Source organism: Pseudophryne corroboree, chromosome 7, assembly GCF_028390025.1.
Source record: "Pseudophryne corroboree isolate aPseCor3 chromosome 7, aPseCor3.hap2, whole genome shotgun sequence".
NCBI lineage: Eukaryota > Metazoa > Chordata > Amphibia > Anura > Myobatrachidae > Pseudophryne > Pseudophryne corroboree.
The window spans coordinates 319,695,198-319,707,833 of NC_086450.1; the positions used below are offsets into that span (position 1 = coordinate 319,695,198).

A 12,636-nucleotide genomic window follows, 5' to 3' on the forward strand; every position below is an offset into this window, starting at 1 on the left:
CATGACAACAGTGATGTGTCACATTCTCAGATCTCATGGTTGCTGAGAACTGTGAATCGTTTGTATTTTAATCTAGGGCGAGATTAACAATGGGGCAGATGGAGCTAAAGATCCAGGACTCCATATAAAAATAGGCCAAGCATAATTAATGGTCAGTCTAAAGTCATAATTATTAAAATACTTTTTGGGGTTACTTATTATTTGTGGGTACCCCCCGAAAATAGGTGTTTTCAGGTATAATCCCACATATAATAATCTCATAAATAGGCCTCAAAATGATGCAATTTTTATACTTTACATTTTTAGGGAGACACTGAGGCCGATAGTGCCAAGGTGAACATGCCCACATGACACTGGCCACACCCACACGGCACTGGTCACACCTCCTCCCCTTCTCAGTTTAGACCCTTGAACATTTTCAGACCCAGGCCCATGTGGCCCTTAATCTGGGCTTGTTTCTATCATTCTAGATAGTATTACACTGGACATCTTGCAGCTCTAGTCTTAGACTAGGCATGACAGGCCTGAACCAGCTGGTCACTGTGAGCTCCCTACATCAAGGCCCGTCATCTCTGTGCTGGGTGCAGAGAACTGGAAGCTGCTGCTGCTGTTTTGCAAACATATAAAATAAGTTAGGCCCCTGTTATGTCAGGTACACATAGCCCTTCATAGCTTCTGTTCATGTCTAGAACAAATATCTAATTACACAGGATATTGTGTTTATCAATACACCTTCTTTTTAGACAAGATAAAATATTAAAGTATTTCTAAATAAAAAGTTTACAAGTAAGATGATGCCACATAAATATTGCAATGAAAAAACATGCAGACAGTAGCAGAAGTACAGCCTATAACCTTTAGTCCAGGATAGATGTCAATAGCGATCCGGTTCATTTCTACATGGAGTGATCTCTGCCCACCAGTGCCCTGATTCAGTATCATGGTAAATGTATTATGAACAAAATCTTTAGCCAGCAGGAGGCTACATTTGGAAGACAAGTCAACGATGTTCCCATCAAAGGTTATAATGTGCTTATTTCCAATCAGGACAGCGTGATCTAGTGACAACACAGATGTACAACATATCAGTCATGTATACTATAATGCAGAGACAACATAACAGACTACATTCTGCTACATATTGGTCACCATCACTAATTGGGATGCATCCACCTTGTAATAATAATCAGACAATTTACTTTTTAAAATGTGACTGTTATTTATTCACAGTGCTGGTAGAGAGCTAACAGAATATCCATTTGGGTGAAGGTTGAACAACTTCATTTATAGCTTGGTCTGTTTTAACCAGTGGTGTGTGGTGCCAGTTCTGGTCAAATCAAATCCAATTTTGGTTGTATAAGCTGGCCATACAAGTGGCACATTGACTGGCCACTAAGTGCATAAGTGGAATAGCCTCCCATCAGAGCTGGTAGAGGCTAAGACATTAGAGCAATTTAAACATACTTGGGATAGGCATAAGAATATCCTTACAAAGAACTAAGGAACAAATAGGGTTGAAGTTACCAAAAGGAAAAAATTAAGGGAAGACTAGATGGGCCAAGAAGTTCTTATCTGCCATCAGTGTTTCTATGTTACAGATTTAGACTACATTGGTCTGAAACACGTGGCCAGCAAATAATCTGGCCATGATCTATCGGACTCTGCTTGAAAAGTGATTTATTGGCCTCAATGTGTCTGTCACTATGCAGAATGCAGTTCAAGCCTGTCCTGTCTACAGTGGATCCACCCATGTGTGTGAATAATCTGGCTACAGTTGTTGTGGTTTGGCATTCAGTCTGAGAAACATAATCCAGATCTGTAGTGACAGCTTGAGGGTGGAGCTAGATGCTGCATGGTCAGTCAAAGTGGTCAGTTAGAACTAAACTGGACAACCACATCTGCTCCCACAGAGCCTTAATATATTTGCCATACAACTTTGGTTTGACAGCCTGCTACGTCTAGATAACTACAGTATTTTCACAGCTAAGGTGCTGATTTATTTATAAGAGGGTACAGAATGTCAGGCACTGCTTTTAAATACACCAAACAGCATACGTTATGACAACAATGACAACACCACTCTAAAAGCTGGGTACACACTAGACGATAGGTCATCTGATACGCGGATTGGATAGACATATCGGGTACATCATCTAGTGTGTATCCACTATGTTGTTGATGAATTGCGCTCCTGCGGGATATCAGCGAGGGATGTGGATAAGATGCCAGCTGTCGGGATCCCAGCAGTCGGTATATCGACAACAGAATCCCGACACCCGCCAAATTGCAGACAGCAGAGTCCAGACAGGGTCAGGAGGCCAACTCTGGAATCCTGACAGTTGGCATCCTGACCGGAAGTATAGCGGGCAGGTTAGGGCCGGGAAAGAGAGGTTAGGTTTACCCGTCACTTCATACTGAATCAGTAAGCGACATCCTCTGTCAGACCTACATGCAGGACCGATGGAACACATCGCTAACGAGGGCCATGCTGACAAATGCTGCCCGCTGTCGCTCCATTGCTGCCAGTATCGGCAGGTGTGTATGCACTTGTTGATGCTGGCTCCTCCACCAGGTCCTACCGCTGCCGATGTCATTGGATCCACACATTGTCTAGTATGTACTCATCTTAACAGTGCATAGGCAAGAATTGGACAATTCCTCTGACACTGTTTAGGAAAGACTGTATTGCCATAAACATCACGTGGAGACACAATGAGCAAGGCAAGAGGACCTCATTTTTAATTGAAACGCACATTATAAATAGAAAAAAAAACTGTTCTGGAATTATCTCCCCAGAAGTATCGTATATGAATATTTTCTCCCATTTCTGTTATGTCACTTACACTCAAAAGGACTTTCCATCATCCTGTGTTTGAAGCGGTAGTACTCCGCTACCAGATTGATACTGTATAGGTCTCTCAGAGACTTCATTAACTTCTCCTCAATGATGTAATGTGTGACATTTGCAAGGTCTGTTAGGCGATAGTCCATTGGCAGTACAGGGAAATTCAGCGTCACTGAGCAGTTACTGCAGAAGACAAGAAAAATATGTTATTTCTTAAAAGCAAAACTATAATAATTTCAAACAAAACTCACCAACATAGCAACTGTTTTTTTAATGCTTTGCTCTGATCCTCAGATGGCGTTATTAGGACAGACATTGTGGCTGTGCAAATGCAGTGGTTGGCACACAGTTATCCCCATAGAACAAAAGACTGTTGTCAGCTATAGACCTTTTGTCCTTTGCTAAATAAGCCTTATGACTACATTATATTGCATGGGCACATGGCAGTTACAGTAAGTGGAAGTGTATGTTCCTCCCGTCTGAGAAAAACCAGCAATGTATATTTATTTATCACTACTGCTGTGCTCCAGCCTACCTGGCAACATGGTGAAATTTGTTTTAAAGCCCTTTACATTTCCTGTTACTAGAACAATTATTTACATATGGTGTAAACGTGATAAGCTCTCTATCGGCTGATGCACTCCGAACTCCATTCACACAAATGCTTCTATATAAGAAATCAAAACTTGAACAACTGAATTGGCAAGGAAAGGGGTCAGCTGTTTATTTGAAGGAATTTAAATTTTTTAGCTTAGCAATTGGGTATGGTAGTGGGGTGCAGAACAGCCTAGCTTAAGCAATAATAGGATTTTAATGACCTACTGGTACATTTTTTTCTCGTAGTCCGTAGAGGATGCTGGGGTTCCATTCAGTACCATGGGATATAGACGGGTTCCCCGGGAGCCCCAGGCACCCCAAGAGTTCAACAGTGTGGGCTGGCTCCTCCCTCCACGCCCCTCCCACCAGACATAGTCCAGAAACTGTGCCCGAGGAGACGGACATACTTCGAGAGAAGGAATACACAGATAGTGGTGAGAATCACACCAGCTCACACCGAATTGAAAAACCATGCTGACCAGCATGCAACATGGAGAAACCATGCCAACCAGCATGCAACATGAAGAAATCATGCTAACCCGCATGAAATATGAAGAAACCATGCCAACCATCATGCAACATGAAGAAACCATGTTAACCAGCATGAAACATGAAGAAACCATGTTAACCAGCATGCAACTAACCAGCAGGAACTAGAAGAAACCATGCTAACCAGCATGAAACAGCTGAACCAATACTTAACCATGCAACAATGCAGGAAAACGAAGCACTGGGCAGGTGCCCAGCATCCTCTACGGACTACGAGAAAAGGATTTACTGGTAGGTAATTAAAATCCTATTTTCTCTTACGTCCTAGATGATTCTGGGGTACCATTTAGTACCATGGGGATGTACCAAAGCTCCCAGTATGGGAGGGAGAGTGCTGAGGCACCTGCAGAACAGATTAACCAAACTTTAGGTCCTCAGAGGTCAAAGTATTGAACTTGTAGAACTTAGCAAATGTGAACGACCCTGACCAAGTAGCTGCTCGGCAAAGCTGTAAAGCCGAGACACCCCGAGCGGCCGCCCAGGAAGAACCCACTTTACGAGTAGAGTGGGCCTTAAAAGATTTTGGACACTGGAAGCCTGCCGTAGAATAAGCATAGAAAACGGATAGAAAATGGATAGAAAACATGATCCAGCGAGAAATTGTCTGCTTAGAAGCATGACACCCAACCTGGTTGGGATCAAAAAGGACAAACAGAGCGTCCGACTTTCTGTGACGAGAAGTTCACATATATTTTCAAAGCCCTCACAACATCCAAGGACTTTGAGTAATCGAAGTGCCAGTAGCTACTGGCACCACAATAGGTCGGTTGATATGAAAAGCCGACCCAACCTATGGAAGAAATCGCTGACGCGTTTTGAGCTCAGCTCTATCCTCATGGAAAATCAAGTAAGGGCTCTAGTGCGACAATGCCCCCTGTGACAGCCTTCCAAGTAAGAAACTTTACGTCCACCTCCTGCAAAGGTTCCATCCAATCCGATATCAGGGACTGCAACACCACATTAAGATCCAAAGGTGCCGTGGGAGGCACAAAGGGTGGTTGGATGTGCAGAACTCCGTTCAAGAATGTCTGAACCTCAGGGAGGGCAGCCAATTGTTTCTGGAAGAAAATGGACAAGGCCGAAATCTGGACTTTTATGGAGCCCAAGCATAGGTCCACATCACACCTGCTTGCAGAAAGAGGAGAAAACGTCCCAGATGAAACTCCACCGTAGGAAACTTCTTGGATCATTACCAAGACACATACTTTTTATCAAACCCGATGGTAATGTCTTGACGTTACTCCCTTCCTAGCCTGTAGGAATGTCCTTTTTCGGAATGCCTTTCCGAGCTAAGATCTGGAGTTCAACCTCCTTGCTGTCAAACGTAGCCGCGGTAAGTCTTGATAAGCGAACGGCCCCTGTTGAAGAAGGTCCTCGCGAAGAGGAAGAGGCCTCGGATCCTCCAAGAGTAATCCCAGAAGATCCGCATACCAAGCCGTTCTTGGCCAGTCTGGAGCAAAGAGGATCGTCTGAACTCTTGTTCTTTTTATTAGTTTGAGAATCCTTGGGATCAGTGGAAGTGAAGGGAACACATACACTGACTGGGACACCCACGGAGTTAACAGGGCGTCCACCGCCACTGCCTGTGGGTCTCTTGACCTGGAACAGTACCTCTGAAGCTTCTTGTTGAGGCAAGAGGCCATCATGCCTATCTGAGGTACACCCCATCGGCTTGTTACCTCTGTGAATACCTCCGGATAGAGGCCCCAATCTCCTGGATGGAGACTGCGTCTGCTGAGGAAGTCTGCTTTCCAGTTGTCCACTCCCGGAATGAAGATTGCTGACAGCACCAGCGCGTGTCTTTCTGGCCAGAGGAGGATTCTCGTTACCTCTGACATTTCAGCTCTGCTCTTCGTTCCGCCTTGCCTGTTTATGTAGGGCTCCGCCCTGACGTTGCACGACTGAACTTGAATGGCTTGATCTTTCAGAAGATGTGCCGCTTGTAGAAGGCCGTTGTATATGGCCCTTTGTTCCAGAATGTTTACTAGAAGGAGAGCTTCCTGACTTGACCACTTTCCTTGGAAGTCCTCCCCTTGGGTGACTGCTCCCCAATCTCTAAGACTTGCATCCGTGGTTAGAAGAATCCAATTCTGAATCCCGAACCTGCGTCCCTCGAGTAGGTGAGAAGTTTGGAGCCACCAGAGGAGTGAATTTCTGGCTTTCGGTGAAAGGCGTATCTGCTGGTACATATGAAGATGTGATCCCGACCATTTGTCCAGGAGAGCCAGTTAGAAGAACTGTGCGTGTAATCTTCTGTACTGTAAAGCCTCGTAGGAGGCTACCATCTTCCCCAAAAGGCGAATGCACTGACGAACCGATACCCGGGCTGGCTTCAGGACATCCCGGACCATTGATTGGATTACCAACGCTTTCTGTCGGCTCCAAATGTGACTTTGGAAGGTTCAGGATGAACCCAAGATCCTGGAGTAGGCGAGATGAGAGAGCAATACTCTGTAACAGCCTCTCCCTGGAAGATGCTTTTAGCAGCAGATCGTCCAGATATGGAATTATGTTCATTCCCTCTCTGCGGAGGAGTAGCATCATCTCTGCCATGACCTAGGGGAATACCCTCGGTGCTGTGGAGAAACCAAATGACAGTGCCTGGAATTGATAGTGACAGTCCAGCAGCTCATATCTAAGATAAGCCTGATGAGGCGGCCAGATCGGAATGTGAAGGTACGCATCCTTGATATCCAGGGATACGAGGAATTCCCCCTCCACCAGACCTGAGATCACCGCTCTCAGAGACTCCATCTTGAATTTGAATTCCATCAAGTAGGGTTCAATGTTTTTAGGTCTAATATTGGCCTTACCGAACCATCCGGTTTCGGTACCACAAACAGGTTTCAGTAATAACCCTTGTGTTATAGGTGAGGTGGAACTGGAACAATGACATTTGTTTGGCAAATGTTTGAATAGCTTCCAGCAGTAGTGTACTTTTGTCCGAGAAGCTAGTAATAATCTGTGAGGCGGGAGTACTAGAAACTCCAGTCTGCACCCCTGGGCAACCTAACCTTTTCCAGGGGTCTAGGCAGGATATCGCCCAGATGTTTAACTGAAATCTCTTTAGTCTCCCTCCAACCTGCCTGATCCCCAGGCATTGAGGTCCACCAACAAACCGAAGGGTTTGAGAAGGCAGAATCCGAAATCCTTCCCTGGGAACCTGGCGGTGCAGGTTTTCTGGATTTCCCCCAACGTCTTCTATAGGAAGTGGAGGAACCCTTGGACTCATGTTTAAACCTTGCGGTTCGAAGGGATTGCAGTGTAGGTGTAGGATATAATTTCCTGGTCTGTGCAGCTGCGGAAGGAAGATATGTCGACTTAACTCGCAGTTGGCATGGACATTCACGTATCCAGTGCGTCCCGTCAGGGACTCACCTGTGAAGGGCGGACCCGCCATACCATTCTTGGATTCTGTATCTGCAGTCCATTGGTGTAGCCACCGTCCCCTGCTTGTCTAAACTGCCAGAGTAGTGGCCCGTGCATGACGCAGGCCAATCTCCTTCATGGCCTTCAGCCGTGAAGCCTGTAGAATCCTGTAAGTGACATAGAAACAAGCAAATGTCACTCCTATAGATAGAATCTAAATCATCAAGTAAGGAGTCTGACCACGTAATTATAGCCCCAGAGATCTACGCAAGTGAGGGTCTCTGAGTCACACCTGTAGCAGTGCACAGTATTAGAGAGTAGTCTCAATCTGAGATCAGTCTAATCCTTTATGGAGGTTGTACCAGGGACAGGTAACACAACGTTCTTTGACAATTTAGACACTCTTTAGAGATGTGGATTATATCTCTGGGAGGCCATTTATATATATATGTATATATATATATATATATATATATAATATTCCTCATCCCTATTATCCTCAAACTATATGTTGCACCCCTCATATGTCAGTTGCATTATATGGCAAGTGTACGTTTTTCAGGGTACGTAGTTGGGGTGAGAGGCACAGCTGAGGGATTTGGTTCCCCAGACATCTCAAAACTGTGGCTTCTTCCCAGCATGGGACATATCTGAAGAAATATATATGAAAGTACACCTTATGGAGGCCACCCCAGGGGGATCTGCTACTGAAGCCAGAGAATTTGTACAGTTTTGAGCATGGTATAGACTCCCCAGGAGAAGATATACATTCTGCATTACAGGACAAAGTCCCCCAAATATGGTACAGTGGGTTACACACACACAGGAAAATGTCAGTACAATTCACCCCCCAGAATACATTCAGAGAGTCACAGAGTACAAGGAGCAAACCACACCGCCCTTATAGGCTTTTATTATAATAAAAAAACCCTCTGACTAGCTGAACCTTAACAGGGTAGCTAGTATCGAATTACTCTCCCCCAGAGGTGTATCTAAGGCAGGGCGAGCAAGGCACTTGCCCTGGGTGCCATAACAGGTCCAACAGAGGGGGGCGCAGCCGCCCAATGGCCGTGTTCCCTGTGTAGTGTCTGCGCTGGACTCTCCCACTACTCCGTCTCCACCTCCGAGTTGTACTGCCCAGGGTGGTGTGGGACTGGGTAGCCACACCCGCGATGCATTTGCCAGCATCAGTGGATGGGCTGGATGTCCGGACCACGGAGGCTTCTGCACCATATTGGTGTGTGTGTGTTTGCGCTGCCGCAGGCCCCGGCAGAAGAAGGAGGGGGGGGGCGGGGGCGGCGGCCGTGCTCCTGCAGGCGTGACTGACACCAGAGTGAGTGGCAGCGGTGTCCGCGGGCCGGGTATATTTGCTGATTCAGGCGTGCAGCAGCAGCAGCCGCCGGATCACACCACCCGGCACACGCTCCTTTCCTCGAGTCTTGACACCACCTCCTCACTCACTGCTGCGGAAGTATGCTGCCGCGGTTCCCGACTCCCGCTCCTCCTCCACGGCATCCATTAATGCAGGCTGCATTGACTGGTTGAATAGAGCAAGGAGCGGAATTCCTTACTGAGAAGGTGGTTATTATTACATTGTCCATGCTCTGTCTCTCCCTGCTGTCTCTCCCTGACTCTGCTGTATCTTTCTCTCTCTCTCTCTCTCTCTCTTCCTGTTGTCTGCCACTTTATATCCCTGCTGTCTCACTCTGTCCTCACTGCCTCTCTGTCCTTGCTGTCACTCTCTGTCCCTGCTGTCTCTCTCTGTCCCCGCTGCCTCTCTCTCTGTCCCTGATGTCTCTCTCTGTCCCTGATGTCTCACTCTGTCCCAGATGCCCATCTCTCTCTGTCCCTGATGTCTCTCTCTGTCCCCGTTGCCTCTCTCTGTCCCTGATGTCTTTCTCTGTCCCCGCTGCCTCTCTCTCTGTCCCTGATGTCTCACTCTGTTCCCGCTGCCTCTCTCTGTCCCTGATGTCTCTCTCTGTCCCCGCTGCCTGACTCTATCTGTCCCTGATGTCTCACTCTGTCCCTGATGTCTTTCTCTGGCCCGCTGCCTCTCTATCTCTGTCCCTGATATCTCTCTCTGTCCCCGCTGTCTCTCTCTCTGTCCTTGATGTCTCTATCTCTGTCCCCGCTGCCTCTCTCTCTGTCCCTGATCTCTCCCTCTGTCCCTGATGTCTCACTCTGTCCCCGCTGCCTCTCTCTCTGTCCCTGAGGTCTCACTCTGTCCCTGATGTCTCACTCTGTCCTTGATGTCTCTCTCTGTCTCCGCTGCCTGTCTCTCTCTGTCCTTGATGTCTCTCTGTCCCCACTGCTTCCCTCACTCGGTCCCTGATGTGTTTCTCTCTATCCCCGCTGCCTCTCTCTTCCTGCCCTTGATGTCTCTCTCTCTGTACCCACTGCCTCTCTCTGTCCCTGATGTCTCTCTCTGCCCCCGCTGCCTGTCTCTCTCTGTCCTTGATGTCTCTGTCCCCGCTGCCTCTCTCTCTGTCCCTGATGTCTTTCTCTGTCCCCGCTGCTTCTCTCTCTGTCCCTGATGTCTCACTCTGTCCCCGCTGCCTCTCTCTGTCCCTGATGTCTCTCTCTGTCCCCGCTGCCTGTCGCTCTCTGTCCTTGATGTCTCTCTCTGTCCCCGCTGCCTCTCTCTCTCTGTCCCTGATGTCTCACTCTGTCCCCGCTGCTCTCTCTGTCCCTGATGTCTCTCTCTGTCCCCGCTGCCTGTTGCTCTCTGTCCTTGATGTCTCTCTCTGTCCCCGCTGCCTCTCTCTCTCTGTCCCTGATGTCTCACTCTGTCCCCGCTGCCTCTCTCTCTGTCCCTGATGTCTCTCTCTGTCCCCGCTCCCTCTCTTTCTGTCCCGGCTGCCTCCCTCTCTCTGTCCCTGATGTGTCTCTCTCTGTCCCCGCTGCCTCTCTCTTCCTGCCCCTGATGTGTCTCTCTGTCCCCGCTGCCTCTCTCTGTGTCCCTGCTGCCTCTCTCACTCTGCTGCCTCTCTCTCTCTGTACCTGATGTCTCTCTCTCTGTCCCTGATGTCTCTCTCTGTCCCCCCTGCCTATCTCTCTCTGTCCCTGATGTCTCTCTCTGTCCCCACTGTCTCTCTCTCATAACTAGGGCGGGGTGAGGTGAACAGCGCATGTGACATAGGCATCACGGCAGGTCCAGTAGAGTGGGCCGCCGCCGGCCAGGGACTGTGCACCGGACTACCCATCGCCGATCCACCATGTTCACCCAGTCAGGGCTCTGCCTCCCCTGTCTTCTAAAGAATGAAATCTGCCCCTTCTGATAACGTCACCCGCGTGCACTCCGCTGTGTCAGGGGAAGAAGAACCTCGTGGAGCTGCAGACCCATGCCATAGAACGGAGGTCACCACACAGTTAGAGGGACTGCTGACAGCTGCCTGTCCCTGGCAGAGGAGAGTGATCCAGTCACAGAAGCCTCAGATTTCAGGTGAGTATATTTTTTTATCTGTCTTTTTTAATGATTTTTTCTTTGCTCTTCCGCTCCCCACCCATGTCCTCTGCTCTGTTCCTGGTCACCCCACAGCCTGTCACCCCACTCCCACTGACCCCACTCACAGCCTGTCACCCCACCCCCGCTGCGCTCTCCTCCTCTCACATAGAAGACAGCACAGGCACTGTGGGACAATGTTTATCTGGCACTGTGGGGCAATGTGTATCTGGCAATGTGGGGCAATATGTATCTGGCACTGTGGGGCACTGTGTACCTGGCACTGTGGGGCAATGTGTATCTGGCAATGTGGGGCACTGTGTATCTGGCACTGTGGGGCACTGTGTATCTGGCACTGTGGGGTATTGTGTATCTGGCAATGTGGGGCAATTGTGTATCTGGCACTGTGTGTACTGTGTAAAAAGGGGACTCTGCCTACGTACTGTGTAAAAAGGGGACTCTGCCTGCGTACTGTGTAAAAAGGGAATTCTGCCTGCATACTGTGTAAAAAGGGGACTCTACTGCCATAATGTGCACAAATTGAATGAAGGTGTGCTGAGAGACGACACAAGGGGTAGGTGATAGTGTGACAAGAGGCGACACAGGGGGTAGGTGATAGTCATGTTGGCATGCCCCATTTTCAGTGACCATGCCCCTTATGGTATGTGGCCACGCCCCTTCTGTTGTGTGACCACGCCCATTTTTTTTTCTGGCGTGCGCCTTCGACGTGCACACATAGTTGAATTTGCTTCTTTTTTTTGGGGGGTGGGGGGCGCCACTCTTCATCTTGCCCTGGGCTCCGAAAACCCTAGTTACGCCTCTGCTCTCCCCCCGTATCTATAACACGGTGTTACTTATGTGGAGAGCAGCGCTCCCTGCCAGCATCTCTGTTGATGAACTGCAGGGATATAATGGCGCTGGTGAGTGCTGGATCCGCTCTGAGGAGAAGTCCCACCCCCTGTAATGGCGCGTCTTCCTGCACTTATTGTATTATACTGGCCTGAGGTATCTTTTTTTAGCTAACAGCGGGATTAGCCCTTGTTAGCAGCGTTGACCAGTGTAGAGTGATTGCGCTGGCCCAGGACGCCCCTCACAGCGCTGTACACAGTGTGCCGCTGAGCCTTCCGGAGCGCAGCCTCTCAGAGCTGCGTTTCCACCCTTGTGCCGCCATTCCCACCGGCAACCCGCTCTCTGGGCTGCCGGAGCTGCACTCACCACTCTTCTTTCTTCTGGCTCTGTTAGGGGGTGGCGGCCGTGCTGCGGGAGTGAGCGGTCGCCTCGTGGGCTTGTGATCAGCACCCTCAGGAGCTCAGTGTCCTGTCAGCGGAGACAGAGAACCATTAACTTCTACAGTTTGTTCCTACTCCCCCCCAAGTCCCATGAAGCAGGTAGGCTGTTGGCAGCAGCCTGCCTGTACCTAACTAAACTCAGAAATTAATAAAACTAGAAAAACTCCTAAGAGCTCCCCTAGCTGTGACCGGCTCCTCCAGACACATTTTCTAAACTGGGTCTGGTTGGAGGGGCATGGAGGGAGGAGCCAGCCCACACTGTTGAACTCTTGGGGTGTCCGTGGCTCCCGGGAGACCCGTCTATACCCCATTGTACTAAATGGAACCCCAGCATCCTCTAGGACGTCAGAGAAAATTTGTTAAAATAACAAACCAAAAGGGCTAACTGCCCACAATTTGTGAAGAAGGAGGACACCTATCCGCATCCCAACAACTCACAAAGCATGAGGCTATTGTCAAAGTCAGAAAAATATCTCTATGCACACTACCATATTTGCACCTCACACAGGTCCGTGCTGCGCTCTCCCGTACGTGCGCATACTCAC

At 48.7% G+C, this 12,636-nt stretch overlaps 1 protein-coding gene across 1 annotated transcript in view; it reads right to left on the reverse strand.

Annotated features, from left to right (window-relative positions):
* LOC134945174 (uncharacterized) overlaps window positions 1-12,636 on the reverse strand; it is a 532,944-nt gene that overhangs the window by 14,126 nt on the left and 506,182 nt on the right. The window contains exons 54-55 of the mRNA XM_063934300.1: window positions 2,844-3,028; window positions 856-1,058 (exon numbers count right to left, since the gene is read on the reverse strand). Coding sequence (XP_063790370.1) covers window positions 856-1,058; window positions 2,844-3,028 — 388 coding nt within the window. The remainder of the gene's footprint in view (window positions 1-855; window positions 1,059-2,843; window positions 3,029-12,636) is intronic.